This window comes from Salvelinus alpinus, chromosome 30 (assembly GCF_045679555.1).
Source record: "Salvelinus alpinus chromosome 30, SLU_Salpinus.1, whole genome shotgun sequence".
Taxonomy (NCBI): Eukaryota; Metazoa; Chordata; class Actinopteri; order Salmoniformes; family Salmonidae; genus Salvelinus; species Salvelinus alpinus.
The window spans coordinates 43,481,123-43,504,596 of NC_092115.1; the positions used below are offsets into that span (position 1 = coordinate 43,481,123).

A 23,474-nucleotide genomic window follows, 5' to 3' on the forward strand; every position below is an offset into this window, starting at 1 on the left:
CCACTGTTGTGTCATTGGCAAACTTAATGATAGTGTAGGAGTCGTGAAAAGGGAGTGCAGGAGGGGACTAAGCACGCAACCCAGTGTTGAGGATCAGCGTGGCAGATGTGTTGTTGCCTACCCTTACCACCTGGGGGTGGCCCGCCAGGAAGTCCAGGATCCAGGTGCAGAGGGAGGTGTTTTGTGCCAGGGTCCTTAGCTTAGTGATGAGCTTTGTGGGCACTATGGTGTTGAACGCTGAGCTGTAGTCAATGAATAGCATTCTCACATAGGTGTTCCTTTTGTCCAGGTGGGAAAGGGCAGTGTGGAGTGCGATTGAAATTGCGTCATCTGTGGATCTGTTGGGGCAGTATGTGAATTGGAGTGGGTCTAGGGTGTCCGGGAGGATGCTGTTGATGTGAACCATGACCAGCCTTTCAAAGCACTTCATGGCTACCGACGTGAGTGCTACGGGGCAGTAGTCATTTAGGCAGGTTACCTTCGCTTTCTTGAGCACAGGGACTATGGTGCTCTGCTTGAAACAGTTATTACAGACTCGGTCAGGGAGAAGTTGAAAATGTCAGTGAAGACACTTGCCAGTTGATCTGCGCATGCTCTTAGTACACGTCCTGGTAATCCGTCTGGCCCTGCGGTCTTGTGAATGTTAACCTGTTTAAAGGTCTTGCTCACATCGGCTACGGAGAGCGTGATCACACAGTCATCCGGAACAACTGGTGCTCTCATGCATGCTTCAGTGTTGCTTGCCTAGAAGCGAGCATAAAAAAGGTATTTAGCTGGTCTGGTAGGCTTGCATCACTGGGCAGCTCACAGCTGGGTTTCCCTTTGTAGTCCGTAATAGTTTGCAAGCCCTGCCACAGCCGAGTGTCAGAGCCGGTGTAGTAGGATTCAATCTTATTCCTGTATTGACGCTTTGCCCGTTTGATGATTAGTCTGAGGGAACAGCAGGATTTCTTATAAGCGGCAGCTCTAGCCTTTAGCTCGGTGCAGATGTTGCCTGTAATCCATGGCTTCTGGTTGGGATATGTACGCTCAGTCACTGTGGGGACGACGTTGTCAATGCACTTATTGATGAAGCCGGTGACTGAGGTGGTATACTCCTCAATGCCATTGGATAAATCCCGGAACATATTCCAGTCTGTGCTAGCAAAAGAGTCCTGTAGCGTAGCATCCGCGTCATCTGACCACTTCCATATTGAGCGAGCCACTGGTATTTCTTGCTTTAGTTTTGCTGGAAAGCAGGAATCAGGAGGATAGAATCATGGTCAGATTTGCCAAATGGAGGGTGAGGGAGAGCTTTGTATGCCGCTCTGTTTTTTCCTCTGGTTGCACATGTGACGTGCTGGTAGAAATTAGGTTAAACGGATTTAAGTTTGCCTGCAAAGTCCCCGGCCACTAGGAGCGCCGCTTCTGGATGAGCATTTTCTTGTTTGCTTATGGCCTTATACAGCTTGTTGAGTGCGGTCTTAGTGCCAGTATCAGTTTGTGGTGGTAGATCGATGGCTACCAATAATATTGAAAACTCTCTTGGTAGATTGTGTAGTCTACAGCTTATCATGAGGTACTCTACATCAGGCGAGCAATATCTCAAGACTTATTCCATATTAGACATCGCGCACCAGCTGTTATTGACAAATAGACACACACTCCTGCCCCTCGTCTTTCCAGACGAAGCTGCTCTGTCCTGCCGATGCACGGAAAACCTAGCCTGCTCTATATTCTCTGTGTCGTCGTTCAGCCACGACTCGGTGAAACATAATATATCACCGTTTTTAAATGTCCCGTTGGTAGTATAGTCCCGATCGAAGATCATCCACTTTTATTTTCCAGTGATTGCACATTGGCCAATAGAACGGATGGTAAAGGCGGTTTACCCACTCGCCAATTAATTCTCACAAGACACCCCACCCCCTTTATTTCCGTCATTTCTTCAAGCTAATGACGGGGATTTGGGCCTCGTCTTGACAAAGCAGTATATCCTTCGCGTCAGACTCATTAAAGAAAAAATCTTTGTCCTGTTCGAGGTGAGTAATCGCTGTTCTGATGTCCAGAAGCTCTTTTCGGTCATAAGAGACTGTAGCAGCAACATTATGTACAAAATAAGTTACAAACAATGCAAAAAAACAAACAAAATAGCACAGGTGGTTAGGAGCCTGTAAAACGGCAGCCATCCCCTCCGGCGCCATTATTCATTACGCTGCTACTACTGTTTATTATCTATCCTGATTGCCTAGTCACTTTTACCCCTACCTACATGTACACACAGTATTACCTCAATTACCTCATAACCCCAGCACATTGACTCGGTACCGGTACTCCTTGTATATAGTCTCGTTATTGTTATTTTATTGTGTTACTATCATTTTTTGTTGTTGTTGCAAATTGTCATACATCTTAACTCTGCATTGTTGGGACAGGGCTCGTAAGTAAGCATTTCATGGTCAATTCTACACCCATTGTATTCGACACGTGACAAATAAATTTGATTTGATTTGTTAAGGAGTAGCAGTGTTTGTATTGGAAGACTACCAGTTTATATCTGTTGTATGCTCGACCTGGGTCTAGAATCTTCTGTGGGCTTGCCAGTTGCCGCTAGTCTAATGACATTCTGTTTGAGTTTGATCAGCATCAATGAAATGTGGATTGCTGTAAACCTTTATGGATATGAATAACCCAGTTTAGATTGGAAAATGAAAGTTAAATGTAGAGCAAATGATGAACTCTAATGAGACAGATTGTCAATCCTCAGAAGTGGGCATTACAGTACGCAGCCTTCTCCTCCTCGGGGTTTAGCACCTTGAGAGTATGTGTGTGTCGCCCCATTACCACTTCCTGTGGATTAATCACTCATCCAAAGCAGGTCACATGACCCTCCACTCAGGCATCATCACGTGACCCTGCCTCTCACGCCCCCCCCCCCCCCCTGTTCCTTCCACAGTGGAAACCATGGCAACGGCTGGTTGGAACCAACACAGGCTTCATTTTGTGGAGGGGAGTTTTAGGGTGCAGGTGGTGACAGGGGAAATGGAGGGAGGGCCAGACACTGGAAGTTTTGAAGGACAGTTTTCTTTTGAAAAAAAGTATCAAAAAACTGCACCCCCCCCCCAATAGTAGGTACTCCGTTCAATAAAAGCAATTTAGATTACAATTACAAAATCTTCTTAAAAAAGTACTCTCATTGATCTCACACTATGCCCCCACACACCAAACAGGTTTTAAACACTTGACTTCCATCAGAACCGAATTCTAAAACTAACTAAGTGCCATCTTGAAACTACTTGAGTAGTCAGGGAAACTGACCTCAAGTCAGTTTTGAATGACGCAGAGTAAATGGTACTAGAACTATAGTAAAAGGAGCTGATCTCACATCAGTTTTTAGGATAATAAATACAGTGTGGTCTCACCCTCTCGAGGCGCTCATGTCCAGCGCCTGCTCTCTTGTCTGGACCTCAACTTTAATGGTAGCCTTCACCTCCGTTGCCGTCATCATACCACTAGCCACCATCGGTTCCGACTTCACGGTCCTGTTCCGCCCATCTAGAGGCACCTCACTTTTCACCCTGACCTGGTCGCTGTGGTCATTCCTCTCAGTCCGGTTGTCTAAGCTCGGATCTGACCATTTCGGGGCCCAGTCCCGCTCTGGGTCCTTTGCTGGTTGAGATGGTAACACTAGCGATAATTTTAACTTGGGTAGTTCTGGTGCCTTCTCAGGCTTGACCACATGTTTAAACTGGTCTAGGTCATCTTTTGTGGTTTCGGGTTGTGGTTCCGGTTTAGTTGAGCTCTCATCATCCTGGTCTGGAGCTCCAGTCTCTGCCCGGTCTAGTTTGGGCTTCTTGCAGTCAGACTCAGTGGGAGGGACTTCTCTCCCTAGCGCCCTCTTCTGACTGCGCGTCTGGCGAACAGCCTCCTCAGACATCCCCCTACAAAGAGACAGAAGAAGAAGACTTGGTCAGACATTCACTTGAATAGACAAAGCTGACATCAATAGACAGTAAAGCATATAGCCTTGGACCAGGATGGGTATAGCTGACCTCAAATCAGTTGTAAAACATAAAGTCTATAGAACTTGGACAGGCAGAGCTGACCTTGAATCCATTTTTAGAGATAAAGCCCAGCTGACCTTGAAGCACTTACTGAGGACAGAGGCAAAACACAACGCCAGATTCAGTCCCTCTCTATTAAGCTAGCTAAGTGGGCACCAGATGTTGTCCTGTGGGACAGAATGGAGACAGACGTACAGTGGCTAGTTCTCTCTCCTTTGCTCTCCCTTGTCTGTCAATGGGACCGATGGCAATGGGATTGGAACACACATGACCACCTTGGTGCCCACTACCCAGATGCTAGCGGGTCTTAATCGCTACCTCCCGTTTACACACACACACACACACAGCGATAGGGAAACAGACAGACAGAGGAGGTGCCAGGAAACAGTCATACAGTAGTGTGAGGAGTTGTGTCCTGCGTCACACATGTGGACTGGGGTCCCACTGCTGTCCTCCATAAATAAACAGAACACTCACTCACTCAGGCCCCTTGTCTGCCCAGTGACGCACGGCAGGAATCTACGGCTTCGGGGAAAAAAACTGCCACATTAACCCTTTCACCACCCTCCTTTTTCCTTTTCTCAGAATAGGGTAGTTATGGCGGCAAATATGCAGCACACACTGCCACACTCATTACTGTACCTGGGCCACACACACGCGCTCACACATCTCATCTGATAAAAGAAAGCTGACTCAAGTTTTTTTTTTTTTTTTCAACCTCTCTGACATCACTGAGGCACACATGACCCTTCCCAGGATTCATAGGGAGACACAAAGCACTTTTTCTAAGAACCAGTCTAAACCGGTTGGCGAGTGATTGTGTGTGTATGTGTGTGTGTGTGTGTGTGTGTGTGTGTGAGAGGCTAAAGCAGTTTTTAACCCTTTGAGGGCCGAAACGGAAACTCAGTTTCTACACTAACAGACGCTTGTATAAGGGATAGGGAGTGAGAGAGAGGGGGGAGAGACGAGAGGAAGGGGGAAAGAAGGGGGGGGGGGTTTGAGGGAGGTAGCGTTCCAAAACACACGTCTGCCGGGAAGATGAGGGAAGAAAAAAAAAAGAGAGAGGGAGGGAGGAATAAAACGCCCAAAATACTGAAGGACACTCATGTCTGCTGCTGTCAAGACTACAACTAGAACTTTTCTGTCGGCACTAGGCAGTAGGGCCTACAAGGCACAGGTCTGGGATCAGCTCACCCTCCTCAAATCCTAAGCTCATCTATTAGGGCACAAAACTAACTTTCGATTAGATTAGTGTCGAAAACTGTGTTGATGCTCCCTGACTGTCTATGAACATAGCTCCATTATCATTTCTACACAGTTTGGTTTCAGTCATTTTAAAGTATATTTAGTTCATTTCCCACCCCTGGTTTAAAGGCTACTTGATCCTATTGTTACAGTGAAAAGTGCAGTGTCACTGTCTATAGAGTGTAGTGGAAGTTGACCCTATCAGCAGCCGGTCCAAGGGCAGTTCAGCTTTTTAACAGGCAAGGTCAGGATCTGAATGACTTAATGGCAGACATGTATCAGGTTACATCTCTATGGAAGCTCACACATCCACCAAGATGATAGATCCATCAGAAAGCTCTCCCCCTTCGCTACACACAGGAAAGGGAAAGAGGGATACCTAGTCAGTTGCACAACTGAATGCATTCAACTGAAATGTGTCTTCCGCATATAGCCCAACACGGGGGGCTACCATAATCGACATCCACGTCATCGGCGCCCGGGGAACAGTGGGTTACTGCCTTGCTCAGGGGCAGAACAACAGATTTTTACCTCGTCAGCTCGGGGAATCAATCCAGCAACCCCAACGCTCTAACCACTAGGCTACCAGGTCTACATTGGCATGATCTTCATCATCACCAACATCATCATCACCTTTGGAAGTTGACCGCTGGTTCTCTTATACAACAGTTATCAGCCAATAACAACACACAATCAGGCCTCTGCACAATAACCTAACGTAGCAGGCATCTTCTCCACAGTGACAGTACGTACATACCAAAACCAGAAGCCATGGATTAGAGGCAACATCCGCACTGAGCTAAAGTGAAATGTCAGAATAATAGTAGAGAGAATGATTTCTTTCTTTCATCACATTCCCAGTGAGTCAGAAGTGTACATACATTCAATTAGTACTTGGTAGCATTGCCTTTAAATTGTTTAACTTGGGTCAAATGTTTCAGTTAGCCTTCCACAAGCTTCCCACAATAAGTTGGGTAAATTTTGGCCCATTCCTCCTGACAGAGCTGGTGTAACTGAGTCAGGTTTGTAGGCTTCCTTGCTCACACACGCTTTTTCAGTTCTGCCCACAAAATTTCTATAGGATTGAGGTCAGGGCTTTGTGATGTCCACTCCAATACCTTGACTTTGTTGTCCTTAAGCCATTTTGCCATAACTTTGGAACTATGCTTGGGGTCATTGTCCATTTGGAAGACCCATTTGCAACCTAGCTTTAACTGCCTGACTGATGTCTTGAGATGTTGCTTCAATATAATCTACATCATTTCCCATCCTCATGATGCCATCTATTTTGTGAAGTGCACCAGTCCCTCCTGCAGCAAAGCACCCCCACAACATGATGCTGCCACCCCCATGCTTCACGGTTGGGATGGTGTTCTTCGGCTTGCAAGCATTCACCTTTTTCCTCCAAACATAACGATGGTCATTATGGCCAAACAGTTCTATTTTTGTTTCATCAGACCAGAGGACATTTCTCTAAAAAGTACGATCTTTGTCCCCATGTGCAGTTGCAAACCGTAGTCTGGCTTTTTTATGGCGGTTTTGGAGCAGTGGCTTCTTCCTTGCTGAGCGGCCTTTCAGGTTATGTCGATATTGGACTCGTTTTACTGTGGATACAGATACTTTTGTACGTGTTTCCTCCGGCATCATCACAAGGTCCTTTGCTGTTGTTCTAGGATTGATTTGCACTTTTCGCACCAAAGTACGTTCATCTCTAGGAGACAGAATGCGTCTCCTTCCTGAGCGGTATGACGACTGCGTGGTCCCATGGTGTTTATATTTCTGTAGTATTGTTTGCGTCTCCTTCCTGAGCGGTATGACGACTGCGTGGTCCCATGGTGTTTATATTTCTGTAGTATTGTTTGTACAGATGAACATGGTACCTTCAGGCGTTTGGAAATTGCTCCCAAGGATGAACCAGACTTGTGGAGGTCTACAATTTTGTTTCTGAGGTCTTGGATAATTTCTTTTGATTTTCATATGATGTCAAGCAAAGGAGGCACTGAGTTTGAAGGTAGGCCTTGAAATACATCCACAGGTACACCTCCAATTGACTCAAATTATGTCAATTAGCCTATCAAGAAGCTTCTAAAGCCATGACATCATTTTCTGGAATTTTACAAGCTGCAAAATAGTAAAAACTATAGTTTGTTAACAAGAAATTTGTGGAGTGGTGGAAAAAACGAGTTTTAATGACTCCAACCTAAGTGTATGTAAACTTCCGATTTCAACTGTGTATATAAAAACAAAAATGTAAATAAATAAATCGGCCGATTAATCGGTATCGGCTTTTTTTGATCCTCCAATAAATTGGTATCCGCGTTGAAAAATCATAAAATCGGTCGACCTCTAGTCTGTACGCTGTTAGTGTCTTAACGACCGTTCCACAGGTGCATGTTCATTAATTGTTTATGGTTCACTGAACAAGCATGGGAAACAGTGTTTAAACCCTTTACAATGAAGATCTGTGAAGTTATTTGGATTTTTACGAATTATCTTTGAAAGACAGGGTCCTGAAAAAGGGACGTTTATTTTTTTGCTGAGTCTATTTATCTCTCCAAGGTTGCAGAATCTTATCTATTTATATTAACTTTCTATTGAAATGAATTGTGGTATGTTAATTTATATATTTTTAGATGTGAATACCAAGTATGTCTACTTCACCATCCGCCCATTTTATTGGTAACCTACAAGGTAGTGTAAACACAGTATTTGTTAACGATCCAATACGTAATATGGTACACTTGTCATAATTAGGTTTTAATCCACAGAGGCTAGAAAAGTGATCAAGATCTTCAATGATACTGTGCAGGGATCCAGATTGCGTATTTAAGAAAAAAATAGAGTCATCGGCATTCATTGACACTTCAGTTTTTATCCCTTGGATTTCTAACCCCTTGATGTTCTTGTTGGATCTAATTTTAATAGCTAGCATTTCAATGGCTATAATAAATAGATAGGGAGACAACGAACAGCCTTGTTTTTCTCCTCTTAAAAGCTCTATATTTTCTGAGAAGTAACTATTATTTACATCTGGGGTTGCTGTACATAACTTTAACCCATTGTATTAGAGATTAAACTGCTATGAAGACCAGGCCTGGTATCTTAGATGTTTCATAATGTTCAATTGTTTCAAGTAATTCTCGTGTATTATCTCCAATATATCATCCATGTAAATTAACCTGTCTGATCAGGATGAATATCTGGTAAAACCTTTGCTATGCATTTCGCCAGGACTTTTGTATCACAACATTGAAGTGTTAGAGGCCTTCAGTTTTTTAAATGGACTGGATCTTTATACTTAGCACCTGGGTCCTGTTTAAGTAGTAATGAAATCAGACCTTCTTGCTGAGTACCTGCTAATAATGGATCTTTTTTTATTTAACCTTTATTTAACTAGGCAAGTCAGTTAACTTCTTTGGGGTAGGGGGCAGTATTTTGACGTCTGGATGAAAAGCATGCCCAAAGTAAACTGCCTGTTACTCAGGCCCAGAAGCTAGGATATGCATATAAATTGGTAGATTTAGATAGAAAACACTAAAGTTTCTAAAACGGTTAAAATGATGTCTGTGAGTATAACAGAACTGATATGGCAGGTGAAACTCCGAGGACAAACCATCCAGGATGCTTTTGTTTTAGTTCACTGTTTTCAATTGGTTTTCTATGGGAAACTAGATTTCTGAGACACCTGGTTGCAGTTCCTATGGCTTCCACTAGATGTCAACAGTCTTTAGAAATTGGTTGATGTTTTTCTTTTGAGTAATGAAGACGTAGCCCTGTTGAGACTGAGTGTCAAGCCAAGTGGACTCTCTTGTTTGTGGCGCGCGACCTGGAGCTCGCTCCACTTTGATTTTATCCGCTATTGAACACAGTATATTCCATCTTAAATTGTATTGATTATTTACGTTTTAGGATACCTAAAGTTGGATTAGGAAAGTTGTTTGAACTGTTTGGACCAAGTTTACAGGTAACTTATTAGATAATTTGTAGTCATGTTGGGCGAGTTGGAACCGGTGTTTTTCTGAATCAAACGCGCCAAATAAATTGACATTTTGGGGATATAACGAAGGAATTTATCAAACAAAAAGGACCATTTGTGATGTTTATGGGACATTTTGGAGTGCCAACAGAAGAAGATCTTCAAAGGTAAGGCATGAATTATATAGTTATTTCTGACTTTCGTGTCGCACCTCCCTGGTTGAAAATGATTTGTATGATGAGGCGCTGTCCTCAGATAATCGCATGGTTTGCTTTCGCCGTAAAGCCTTTTTGAATTCTGACACGGCGGCTGTATTAACAAGAAGTTAAGCTTTATTTTGGTGTATTGCACTTGTGATTTTATGAAAGTTAAATATTTAAAATAATTTAATTTGAACTTTGCGCTCTGCAATTTCACCGGATGTTGTCGAAACAGGAGGAACAGGTTATCCTCAATAATGACAAAACTAAACTAATTGTGTTTTCTAAAGCAAGAAATAGACCTCTGAACCTATTACTACCTGTCAGGGCAATGAGATTGAGACTGTAACCTCATATATATCTTGGAATTTTAATTGATGACGGCCTCTTTTAAATTGCATATTCAACAACTTACAAAAAAATTGAAATTTGAAGTTGGGATTTTATTTTAGGAGTAAGGCCTGTTTTTCTTTTGAAGCCAGAAGGAGGCTAGTATCAACTACATTTATGCCTATACTAGACTATTGGGATATTTTATATACAGTGGGGAGAACAAGTATTTGATACACTGACAATTTTGCAGGTTTTCCTACTTACAAAGCATGTAGAGGTCTGTAATTTTTATCATAGGTACACTTCAACTGTGAGAGAAGGAATCTAAAACAAAAATCCAGAAAATCACATTGTATGATTTTTTATTAATTAATTTGCATTTTATTGCATGACATAAGTATTTGATACATCAGAAAAGCAGAACTGAATATTTGGTACAGAAACCTTAGTTTGCAATTACAGAGATCATACGTTTCCTGTAGTTCTTGACCAGGTTTGCACACACTGCAGCAGGGATTTTGGCCCACTCCTCCATACAGACCTTCTCCAGATCCTTCAGGTTTCGGGGCTGTCGCTGGGCAATACGGACTTTCGGCTCCCTCCAAAGATTTTCTATTGGGTTCAGGTCTGGAGACTGGCTAGGCCACTCCAGGACCTTGAGATGCTTCTTACGGAGCCACTCCTTAGTTGCCCTGGCTGTGTGTTTCGGGTCGTTGTCATGCTGGAAGACCCAGCCACGACCCATCTTCAATGCTCTTACTGAGGGAAGGAGGTTGTTGGTCAAGATCTCGCGATACATGGCCCCATCCATCCTCCCTTCAATACGGTGCAGTCGTCCTGTCCCCTTTGCAGAAAAGCATCCCCAAAGAATGATGTTTCCACCTCCATGCTTCACGGTTGGGATGGTGTTCTTGGGGTTGTACTCATCCTTCTATTCCTCCAAACACGGCGAGTGGAGTTTAGAGCAAAAAGCTCTATTTTTGTCTCATCAGACCACATGACCTTCTCCCATTCCTCCTCTGGATCATCCAGATGGTCATTGGCAAACTTCAGACGGGCCTGGACATGCGCTGGCTTGAGCAGGGGGACCTTGCGTGCGCTGCAGGATTTTAATCCATGACGGCGTAGTGTGTTACTAATGGTTTTCTTTGAGACTGTGGTCCCAGCTCTCTTCAGGTCATTGACCAGGTCCTGCCGTGTAGTTCTGGGCTGATCCCTCACATTCCTCATGATCATTGATGCCCCACGAGGTGAGATCTTGCATGGAGCCCCAGACCGAGGGTGATTGACCGTCATCTTGAACTTCTTCCATTTTCTAATAATTGTGCCAACAGTTGTTGCCTTCTCACCAAGCTGCTTGGCTATTGTCCTGTAGCCCATCCCAGCCTTGTACAGGTCTACAATTTATCCCTGATGTCCTTATACAGCTCTCTGGTCTTGGCCATTGTGGAGAGGTTGGAGTCTGTTTGATTGAGTGTGTGGACAGGTGTCTTTTATACAGGTAACGAGTTCAAACAGGTGCAGTTAATACAGGTAATGAGTGGAGAACAGGAGGGCTTCTTAAAGAAAAACTAACAGGTCTGTGAGAGCCGGAATTCTTACTGGTTGGTAGGTGATCAAATACTTATGTCATGCAATAAAATGCAAATTAATTACTTAAAAATCATACAATGTGATTTTCTGGATTTTTGTTTTAGATTCCGTCTCTCACAGTTGAAGTGTACCTATGATAAAAATGACAGACCTCTACATGCTTTGTAAGTAGGAAAACCTGCAAAATCGGCAGTGTATCAAATACTTGTTCTCCCCACTGTATGAATGCTTCCGCTCAGTGTTTGAGATCAATTGACACCCTTTACCATGAAGCATTGAGATTTATTTTAAAACTGCAAAACCCTTACGCACCACTGAACTTTATATACCGGGGTTGGCTGGCCTTCTCTAGTCAATCGTAGGCTCAGTCACTGGTATACGTTTATTTACAAAGCCATTTGGGTTTAGTACCATTTTATTTGGGCATTTTTATTGTTCAGAAATGTGGTGGGTACTCTCTTCGTTCGCAGGACTTTATCCTGCTAACTGTTCCAAATGAGCGTTTTTTTTTTTTTTTTTTTTACGACCAGAAATGACGTAAAGGTAACGTAAGGGTAATGGCGGACTGAAGGGATTTATGTAGAGCACCTCAAGATAAAACATAATATTCGAAATATCTGCTAAATTAGACTAAAATATTAACACTACATAATCTGGTGAGTGATAACCTTCAATCTGGACAATAACACAAAACAAATCCTAAAACTAGAGACATTTATCGACAAATATTACGAAAACAGGCAACAACCAAACATGACGGAGAGTAAGACATGGGAACCGATTACAAAACGAAAACGTGACTCTTCTACAGACACTGATGATTTAATATTCTCACCACCGGGAATGGTAAAGGTCGAAACCGATCTGTTAAAATCAATAAATGACAAACTGGGTATACTTGAATTAGTTAGTAAGGATATAAAAGAGTTGAAGGCAAGCCTAGAGATGAGTGATGAAAAAGCTGCGACATTGGAGAAGGAAACACACAAGCTAAAAGGGACAGTCAATAAGATTGAAACCGAAATGAATGGAATTAAAAAGGAGAACACCGTTCTGAAGGAAGCCTTACTGGACATACAAACTTGATCCATGAGAGAGAATTTGGTACTTACAGGTATCCAAGAAAAAGAAGGAGAAGTTCCTGAATCTATAGTTAGAGAGTTCCTCCTTACAGCGCTTCAGATTCCACGCGAAGTTATCAACAAAATCCAACTTGAACGTGTTCACCGCTTCGGACAGAGAGGGCAGAGGTACGAACGCCCAATCGTTGCCAAATTTGCTTCATTTAAAGATAAAATAATGGTTAAAAGCCTGGGTAAAAGACTTGCTGGGACCAAAATTGGCATGAATGATCAGTTTCCGAAGGAAATTGCAGAACGGCGCAAAGTTCTGTATCCAATTTTCAAAGAAAATAGATTAAAAGCGAAACGAGTAGCTCTCGTCGTTGATAAACTATATATTGATAACCAGCTGTTCAGAGACACAAAGACTACTCCATGGTTATTTTAAAAATTACAAAGTTCTCATAGACGAGGGAAATAAACACAATTCAAGCCCGGTTACTGATTGTAACAATACAATAAAAAATATAGCCTTTCTATAAATCTTCACTTATAACTAATTGAACACACAAGCACTAATTCAACATAGTGAAGATAAAAACTAAGTAAACAGAAGGCACAGTATGTGTGGATGGTATGGTTTGTGTTTATTTTTTATTTTATTTGTTATGTTTGGAAAGTTGAGTGAGTGAGTAATGAAATGGTTGCATATCCCAGAGCCAATGTATTGCTGTGAGCCGGGTATGAGAGGGCTTTCAATGTTGTTCAGATGATGGATATACTTTTATAATGAATTATACGTCTTATTTATTTATTGTCCTATCATGGAGAACTACATTTAAAAAAAATTTTTTAAAATAAATTATATCTAATTATTTATTATCCTATTTTAATGGTACGGTCCATGGCCCTATACCCTAGACACCCACCTGAATGACCCAGATACTAAGGAGAAGTCCCTAACTGTTTTATGTGCTCGCTGTAAGCGGTCTGTATGCAGCTAAAATGAGGTCAGAGACCAAGAGCAGCACTGCCCCCTCAAGATTCTGAGCCTGCTTGGCAGGGTTGGTCCTGCAAAGCCAAAGCCCCCTAAAGGGAGAGCATAATATACAAGGAAATTCTCAAAGCTGCTAATGAGAACCTTGACGACCTTGTACCTAGCCGGTGGGGATTCCGGTGGGGTGCCCCCACCCAGGCAGTGGCAGTGCTGGCAACACTAGCTGCAGTAACCCATGGGGAGGGGGTCACACTCGGACATTCAGAGAGGGGGTATATTATTGTGGCCCTGGCGGCACAAAATCAAAGTCGGACTGCATGGAGATGCGTGGGGACATGGTCATGACGGGTGGCCGTATTGTGGGTGTTTCAGGAATAAGGTGTACATTTGACCTCCATTATCTAGGATGTGACAATGGTAAATAAATCTCTCAATTTTTGCTCATTTTTTGTGCGGTCTTGCAGGCCTTCTCATGCAGCTGCAACTGCAAGTGCATTTGTAAATCATGACCCATCTTGAGTTGGGCGCTGGGATGGTGCAATTGTTGAGAAAGTGAGCTTATGGTTGTGTGGGGGTAAGGGCTGAGTGTGTGTGGGTGTATGTGTGTATCCCACAACTGTTGCGAAGGAAGAAGTAAAAGATGTTAGGGACAATAGAGGATGATCCACAGATATATATAATACAAATCGAGGTGAGGGCAATGGAAATGCATATGGCAATTGATCTACTTCAATTTGGTAAATGGCACTGTATGCTCTTTTCAAAGAATGGATCCCAGTCGGTTCAGGGCTATGGGATACAGGGGGTCGAGGGTGGTCTGCCGGGCATTGGGATGACAAGCCATCTCGAGATGAGGCCTTTTAGCGGGTGGAATAGTAGGGACCAATTGGAGGTTTACTTAGTAGAAATGCAAATATCATGGTACAACTATATAGACACTCAATCATTATGTTACTTTTTAATAGTACGTTTACAAAAATATATTCTGATTAAAAGAATGAAAGGTGTGTCTCATTATGGTAAGTGGTGAAATAAGTATAGCCAGTTACAATTGTAATGGCTTAGCAGATAATAAGAAAAGACGATCAGTATTTACCTGGCTAAAAGAGAAGGATTATAATATCTATTGTTTACAGGAAACCCATTCAACAGTTTTAGATGAAGTTTTGTGGAAAAAGAACTGGGGGGGCAAAATATATTTCTCCCATGGGCAAAGAAATTCAAAAGGGGTGATGGTTTTAATTAACAATAATTTTGATCCAAATGTGCAAATTGTCCAAACAGATCCTCAAGGTAGATGGATTATTTTAAATATGTTATTGGACAATAAACAAATATGGCTTGTTAACCTATACGTTCCGAATAATGATGATCCAAGCTTCTTTGAAAATATATATAAGAATTTATCAACTCTACAAGCAACACTAGACTCTATTATTATAGTGGGAGATTTTAATACGGTCTTAAATACCTCTATAGACCGGAAAGGAAATCACACTACAAACTATCACCCTCAGGCACTTAAGGAAATCATGAATGTCATGGATATATTGGAATTAGTGGATATATGGAGACTTAAATACCCTGATTTAGTGAGATATACATGGCGGAGGCTGAATCAAGCTAGTCGTCTTGACTACTTTCTTATACCATTCTCTCTGGCACCAAAAGTTAAAAAAGTGTTGATAGGGGACAGAATGCGGTCGGATCATCACATAATTGGCATATATATTTCTCTTACAGAATTTCCACGTGGGCGAGGATATTGGAAATTTAATCAAAGTCTACTAGATGATAAATTGTTTAGAACTAGGACAGAAGATTTTATAACTGACTTTTTCAGACATAACATAGGTACAGCAGATCCCCTTATTGTATGGGACACTTTTAAGTGTGCCTTTAGAGGCCATGCAATTCAGTACTCATCTATAAAACAAAGGGAATTTAGATCAAAAGAGTCCATATTAACAAAGGAAATTGAAGGACTAACAGTACAGTTAGATAGCAATAAAAACGGTACCATAGAGGCACAGAATAAGTTAGAGGAAAAACAAAAAGAAATGGAGGAACTTATTCAAGAAAGATCCAGTGTAATATATTATAAAAATAAAGCGAACTGGATGGAATATGGGGAAAAATGCACCAAATTCTTTTTCAATCTTCAATATAGAAATGCTACCAAAAAAAATGTATTAAAACTTGTTACAAATGATGGAGTCACGCATGATTCACCAAATGATATTTTGAAAGAGGAAGTAAAGTACTTTAAGAATATGTTTTCGTTTCAGGCTCCTCCATCTCCACTAACTGAAACTAATTGTATGGATTTTTTTCCTATTAATAATGTAAAATTAACATCTGTACAGAAAGACTCATGTGAAGACCAAATTACAGAGGAGGAACTGCTTGATGCAATTGGGGCCTTTAAGGATGGGAAAACTCCAGGGCTGGATGGCATACCAGTGGAAGTATACAAAACTTGTTTTGATATACTCAAAGGACCATTATTAGCTTGTTTTAACCACTCCTATATAAATGGTAGATCATCAGACACGCAACAAGAAGGTCTGATATCGTTATTACTGAAACAGGACCCAAGTGGTATATATAAAGATCCAGTCCAATTAAAAAATTGGAGACCTCTTACACTTCAGTGTTGTGATGCAAAAATCCTAGCAAAATGCTTGGCGCATAGAATAAAACAAGTTTTGTCAGATATTATTCATCCTAATCAAACAGGTTTTTTACATGGACGATACATTGGAGATAATATAAGGCAAGTACTGGAAACAATAGAACACTATGAAATATCGGGGACACCAGGCCTGGTTTTCATAGCTGATTTTGAAAAGGCTTTTGATAAAGTACGACTGGAGTTTATATATAAATGCCTAGAATATTTCAATTTTGGGGAATCTCTTATAAAATGGGTTAAAATTATGTATAGTAACCCTAGGTGTAAAATAGTAAATAATGGCTACATCTCAGAAAATTTTAAACTATCTAGATGAGTAAAACAAGGTTGTCCACTATCGGCATATCTATTTATTATTGCCATCGAAATGTTAGCTGTTAAAATTAGATCAAACATTAATATTAATGGATTAGAAATCCGTGGCTTAAAAACTAAGGTGTCATTGTACGCTGATGATTCATGTTTTCTTTTAAAACCACAACTAGAGTCTCTCCAGGGCCTCAGAGGATCTAGATACCTTTGCTATCCTCTCTGGATTAAAACCAAATTATGATAAATGTACCATATTACGTATTGGATCACTAAAAAATACACATTTTATATTGCCATGTAGTTTACCAATTAAATGGTCTGACGGAGATGTGGACATACTCGGTATAAAAATCCCAAAAGAAAGAAATGATCTCACTCCAATAAATTTTTATAGAAAGTTAGCAAAAATAGATAAGATCTTGCTACCATGGAAAGAAAAATACCTGTCTATTTGTGGAAAAATCACCCTGATTAACTCTTTAGTCATATCACAGTTTACCTATTTGCTTATGGTTTTGCCTACACCTAGTGACCTGCTTTTTAAATTATATGAACAAAAAATATTCCATTTTATTTGGAACGGCAAGCCAGATAAAATTAAAAGGGCCTATTTATGTGAATATGAATATGAATTCGGAGGGCAGAAATTATTAAATATTAAAACATTAGACCTCTCACTAAAGGCATCAGTCATACAAAAGTTATACTTAAATCCAAACTGGTTCTCTAGTAAATTGGTACGAATGTCTCATCCTATGTTCAAGAAGGGCCTTTTTCCCTTTATTCAGATTACACCTGCTCACTTTCGGTTGTTTGAAAAGGAAATAATCTCCAAAATATCCTTATTTTTTAAACAAGCCTTAGAAAGTTGGTTGCAATTTCAGTTTAATCCACCTGAAAGGACGGAACAAATAGTACAACAAATATTGTGGTTAAATTCAAATATAGTAATTGATAAAAAAAACGGTATTTATCGAAGAAATGTTTAAAAAAGGTATAATTTTTGTGAATGATATCATAAATAGGACTGGTGGAGTTATGTCACACATGCAGCTAACACAGACATATGGAAATGTCTGCTCTACCCAAAATTACAACCAATTAATTGCAGCATTACCACAAAAATGGAAGAGGCAAGTAGAAGGGGAAAAAAGTAAGGAACTTGTATGTCGGCCCTGTATTAAAGAACATAAATGGTTAAAGAAAAGTGTGATAAATAAAAACATATACCAATTTAATTTAAGGACCAAAAAACTGACAGCTGTGCCATATAAATTGCTAAATAGTTGGGAAGAGATTTTCGATGTACCCATTCCATGGCACATGGTTTATGAATTGATACGCAAAACAACGCCGGATTCAAAACTTCGAATTTTTCAATTTAAATTACTGTACAAAATTCTTGCAACTAATAGAATGTTATATATATGGGGTATACAATCTTCCCAGCTCTGCAGATTCTGTTGTGAGGAGGCAGAGTCATTAGATCATTTATTTTGGTATTGTCCATATGTAGCTCGTTTTTGGTCACAGGTCCAGGAATGGCTGAAGAATTGCAACATTTGCCTAGAACTAACGCTACAGATAGCAATACTGGGGGATTTGAAAAGCCATAGTCAATCAATCAATAATATAATAATTATTTTAGCAAAAATGTTTATTTTTAATTTACAATCTGTAGAAGCTATGAGAATAGGAAGGTTCAAATCTTTTGTGAAGCATCACAGCACAGTTGAAAAATATATGGCAAATAAAAATCCGAAATGGATGATGTTGGAAGATAGATGGGAAGGGTTGAGTGGAACTGAAGGGTGGGACTAATAACAAGATAAACAATGTAGGGCATACGGGATCTGTGAAATGTGTATAGGTGTGGAGCTTTTGTGAAATAGCACAGTTACAAGTGGAAATAAAATTGGATGGACAACAGAAATAGAGGAAGGACTAAGAACAAACAAGAGAGAACTATTATAAAGTAGACTGTGTCTGTAAAATGGGTATAAGATGTATAAATTGAAGGTAAAAGCAGAAGTGTTTATTAGTTTACTCCAATTGGGGGAGCGGTGGTAGGGTTGCGGGGAATAATAATAAAGGTATATTCGTTAAAAAAGTATGTATGTCTATATAGGTCTGTGTATGTATATATGTGTATATGTATGCATGAGTGTATGGATATATATATTTACCCCAAAAAATATGGGGGATTGGAAATGATGCAGACAATTACATTGGAAGCAACATTCTTTCCGCAATATTAAGCTGATCAATCCCCAAAAAAACACACAAAAAAAAAAAACTGTTCCAAATGTCCGAACTGAACTTGGTAAAAAGGGCTTTTATGTACTCCGCGCCATTAGCTGGGAACGCCTTACAGAATACTTTTAAACTGGAAGAACTTGTCCCGATTGGTGTTTTTAAATCATTGATGAAGGATTTTGAGGCTGATTCCCTGACCTGTCAAAGTTTTTAAATTTGCTGTTTTATTGTTATACTCTTGTGAATTCTATAGTTTTTTTTACTAGATTACCTGTAGTTTTTCATTGTTGTCTGTCTGTAATTGTGTAATGACTTGGTGCTGCCTATCTTGGCCAGGACGCTCTTGAAAAAGAGACTTCAAATCTCAAATGAGCCCTTCCTGGTTAAATAAAGGTTAAATAAATAAAACATTTTTTTTCTTAAATACAGCTTCATAAATCCGTTCAAGCTCTATTATCGGATGATGACAAGGGTGGGGATCAAATGGATTGGTTTGACTCAAAAATGATAAGGTTTGTTGAATTTATGGATAAATGGGTTGGTGATGCAAAATCTTTGGTCACTGAACATCACCCTGAAATAGATGCCGATGACAGTGCGTCAAAAAACTCTAGGAGATCCTCAAAGGCTTCCTCCACAACTTCAACTAGGATAAGGGATGGCCCTCTTGGCCAAGGCAGAAGCACTCAGAAGCAGAAATACTAGCTGAGCTAAATGACAAAAAGGAAAACCTGGAAATGCAAGCCCATCTAATGCCAAAGTAAAAGTTCTGGAAGAACATGAAGATTCCTTACAAATGGGACCAAAGACACAAAAGGATTTGCATGAACGTATATCATGAGGAGTCCAGAATAATGAGGCCTCTTAGAACCCTGGAAAAGGTCAATCCGTCTTCTGTGGAGAACTCACCAGAGGAGGATGAAATGTACACTAGTCCTCGCCTGAACCCAAAGCGCAGTCAAGATGTATGGCCTAGGAGTAGCCACCAGCATATATCTTCATGGCCAACAGGTGGCACCAATATGCCAAACAATTCTGAGCAGGTTATATTTGCTGCTGTTCTACACAGACAAAGCAAAGTGACTGAACTCATTGTCAAGCAGCAAAGGTTGTCACTACTTCCTGTCAGAGAAATTCCAGTCATTCATAAGAGCCTTTGAGCACAGTACAGACAGCAAAGCTGACAGGAGTCAAGACAATATTTATTTCTTAGAGCAATATACAAATGGTCAAGCAAGAGAACTAGTCTGCAGCTGTCATCATATGGAAGCTGGGGTGGGTTACAGGGAAGCTAGGAGGCTATTAGAACAGCATTTTGGAAGTGAAATGATAATATCAACTCCTTACATGGAGAATTGGACTGGTCTGCCATTGAAACTGAGGATGGTAATTGTATTTATTTAATTTTACTAGGCAAGTCAGCTCTGCACACATACGCACTTTTCTTTCAAGGATGCTGCAATGCTATACAACATATTGGATTTATGGATTAAATGAATAGCACCTCAAACATGAGAATAATCCTTTTAAAATGACCATTCAAACTTGAGATCTGTAGCCTGTGATATTCAAGAATGAACTAACCAATGAGCTTGTTTCAGAAACCTTGTGCTTTTCATTGAGGCAGATATCCAGCTTTAGCTTTGGTTTGAGAGTTTGGGTTTTGGAGTTCTGTTCCCAATGAAAGGGTCTTGGATATCTGCCTCTCAATGAAAAGCACAAGGTTTAGCCAAAGTACAATCCATGGAAAATAAAATAGACGAACTACGATCACATATATCCTACCAACGGGACATTAAAAACTGTAATATCTTATGTTTCACCGAGTCGTGGCTGAACAACGGCATGAATAACATACAGCTGGCGTGTTTTAAGCTTTTCGCCAGGACAGAACAGTGTCCTCTGGTAAGACAAGGGATGGCGGTCTATGAATATTTGCAAACAGCTGGTGCACAAAATCTAAGGAAGTCTTGAGCTTTTGCTCACCTGAAGTAGAGTATCTCATGATAAGCTGTAGACCACACTATTCACCAAGAGAGATTTTATCTATATTCTTAGTAGATGTCTATTTACCACCACAAACCGATGCTGGCACTCAATGAGGTGTATACGGCCATAAGCAAACAGGAAAACACTCATCCAGAAGCGGTGCTCCTAGTCGCCCGAGGACTTTAATGCAGGGAAACTTAAATCCGTTTTACCTCATTTCTACCAGTATGTTAAATGTGCAACCAGAGGGAAAAACTCCAGACCACCTTTACTTCATACAGAGACACGTACAAAGCTCTCCCTCCATTTGGCAAATCTGACCATAATAATATCCTCCTGATTCCTGCTTACAAGCAAAAACTAAAGCAGGAAGCACCAGTGACTCGGTCAATAAGAAAGTGGTCAGATGAAGCAATGCTTCATACAGGACTGTTTTGCTAGCACATATGTTCTGGTATTCTTCGGATGGCATTGAGGAGTACACCACATCAGTCACTGGCTTCATCAATAAGTGCATCGATGACGTCGTCCCCACAGTGACTGTACATACATACCCCAACCAGAAGCCAGGGATTACATGCAACATTCACAATGAAAGCTTCCGCTTTCAAGGAGTGGGACTCTAAACCAGACGCTTATAAATAAAATCCCGCTATGCCCTCAGACGAACCATTAAACAGGCAAAGCATCAATACAGTACTAAGATTGAATAGTACTACACTGGCTCCGACGCTAGTCGGATGTGGCAGGATTTACAAACTATAACAGACTGAGCTGCCCAGTGACACGAGCCTACCAGACCAGCTAAATTACTTCTATGCTCGCGTTGAGGAAAGCAAAATTGAAGCATGCATGAGAGGCATGCATGAGAGCATCAGCTGTTCCGGACGACTGTGTGATCACGCTCTCCGTAGCCGATCTTAGTAAGACCTTTAAACAGGTCAACATTTATCATTCATAAGGCCGGGGTGCCAGCTGGATTACCAGGACGTGTACTCCGAGCATGCGCTGACCAACAGGCAAGTCTCTTCACTGACATTTTCAACCTGTTCCAGACCGAGTCTGTAATACCAACATGTTTCAAGCAGACCACCATAGTCCTTGTGCCCAAGAACACTAAGGTAACCTGCCTAAATGAGTACCGACCCGTAGCACTCACGTCTGTAGCCAAAAAGTGCTTTGAAAGGCTGGTCATGGCTCACATCAACACCATTATCCCAGAAACCCTAGACCCACTCCAATTTGCATACAACCCCAACAGATCCACAAATGATGCAATCTCTATTGCACTCCACACTCCCCTTTCCCACCTGGACAAAAGGAACACCTACGTGAGAATGCTATTCATTGACTACAGCTCAGCGTTCAACACCATAGTGCCCTCAAAGTTCATCACTAAGCTAAGGACCCTGGGACTAAACACCTCCCTCTGCAACTGGATCCTGGACTTCCTGACGGGCCGGCCCCAGGTGGAAAGGGTAGGTAACAACACATCTTCCATTCTGATCCATAACAGGCGGGCCCCTCAGGGGTGCAAGCTTAGTCCCATCCTGCACTCCCTGTTCACCCATGACTGCATGGCCAGGCACGACTCCCACACCATCATTAAGTTTGCAGACGACACAACAGTGGTAGGAATGATCACCGACAACGATGAGACAGCCTATAGGGAGGTGGTCAGAGACCTGGCAGTGTGGACAACAGGAAAAGGAGGACCGAATACGCCCCCATTCTCATCGACTGGGCTGTAGTGGAGCAGGTTGAGAGCTTCAAGTTCCTTGGTATTGACTTCACCAACAAACTAACATCGTCCAAACACACCAAGGCAGTCGTGAAGAGGGCACGACAAAGCCTCAGTAGACTGAAAAGATTTGGCATGGGTGCTCAGATCCTCAAACAGTTCTATAGCTGCACCATCGAGAGCATCCTGACTGGTTGCATCACTGCCTCGTATGGCAACTGCTTAGCCTCCGACCTCAAGGCACTACAGAGGGTAGTGCGGACGGCCCGGTAAGTATAAACACCATGGGCCACGCAGCCGTCATACTGCTCAAGAAGGAGACGCGTTCTGTCTCCTAGAGATGAACGTACTTTGGTGCGAAAAGTGCAAATCAATCCCAGAAAAACAGTAAAGGACCTCATGAAGATGCCGGAGGAAACAGGTACAAAAGTATCTATATCCACAGTAAAACGAGTCCTATAATCGACATAACCTGAAAGGCTACTCAGCAAAGGAAGAAGCCAATGCTCCAAAACCACCATAAAAAAGCCAGACTACGGTTTGCAACTGCACATGGGGACAAAGACGGCAATTTTTGGAGAAATGTCCTCTGGTCTGATGAAACAAAAATAGAACTGTTTGGACATAATGACCATCGTTATGTTTGGAGGAAAAAAGGGAAGGCTTGAAACCCGAAGAACACCATCCCAATCGTGAAGCATGGGGGTGGCAGCATCATGTTGTGGGGGTGCTTTGCTGCAGGAGGGACTGGTGCACCTCACAAAATAGATGGCATCATAAGGCAGGAAAAGTGGATATATTAAAGCAACATCTCAAGACATCGGCCTCCCGGGTGGCGCAGTGGTCTAAGGCACTGCACCACCAGAGTCTCTGGGTTCGAGCCCAGGCTCTGTCGCAGCCGGCCGCGACCGGGAGGCCCATGGGGCGGCGCACAGTTGGCCTAGCGTTGTCCGGGTTAGGGAGGGTTTGACCGGCAGGGATATCCTTGTCTCATCGCGCACTAGCGACTCCTGTGGCGGGCCGGGCGCAGTAC

At 41.6% G+C, this 23,474-nt stretch overlaps 1 protein-coding gene across 4 annotated transcripts in view; it reads right to left on the bottom strand.

The window, feature by feature from the left end:
• The window catches only part of LOC139560469 (transcriptional repressor p66 alpha-like), a 49,931-nt gene that overhangs the window by 18,438 nt on the left and 8,019 nt on the right, over positions 1–23,474 (bottom strand). For all 4 annotated transcript variants that reach the window (XM_071377282.1, XM_071377281.1, XM_071377280.1 and 1 more), the window contains exon 2: positions 3,402–3,920. In XM_071377282.1, coding sequence (XP_071233383.1) covers positions 3,402–3,916 — 515 coding nt within the window. In that variant the 5' untranslated portion in view covers positions 3,917–3,920. The remainder of the gene's footprint in view (positions 1–3,401; positions 3,921–23,474) is intronic.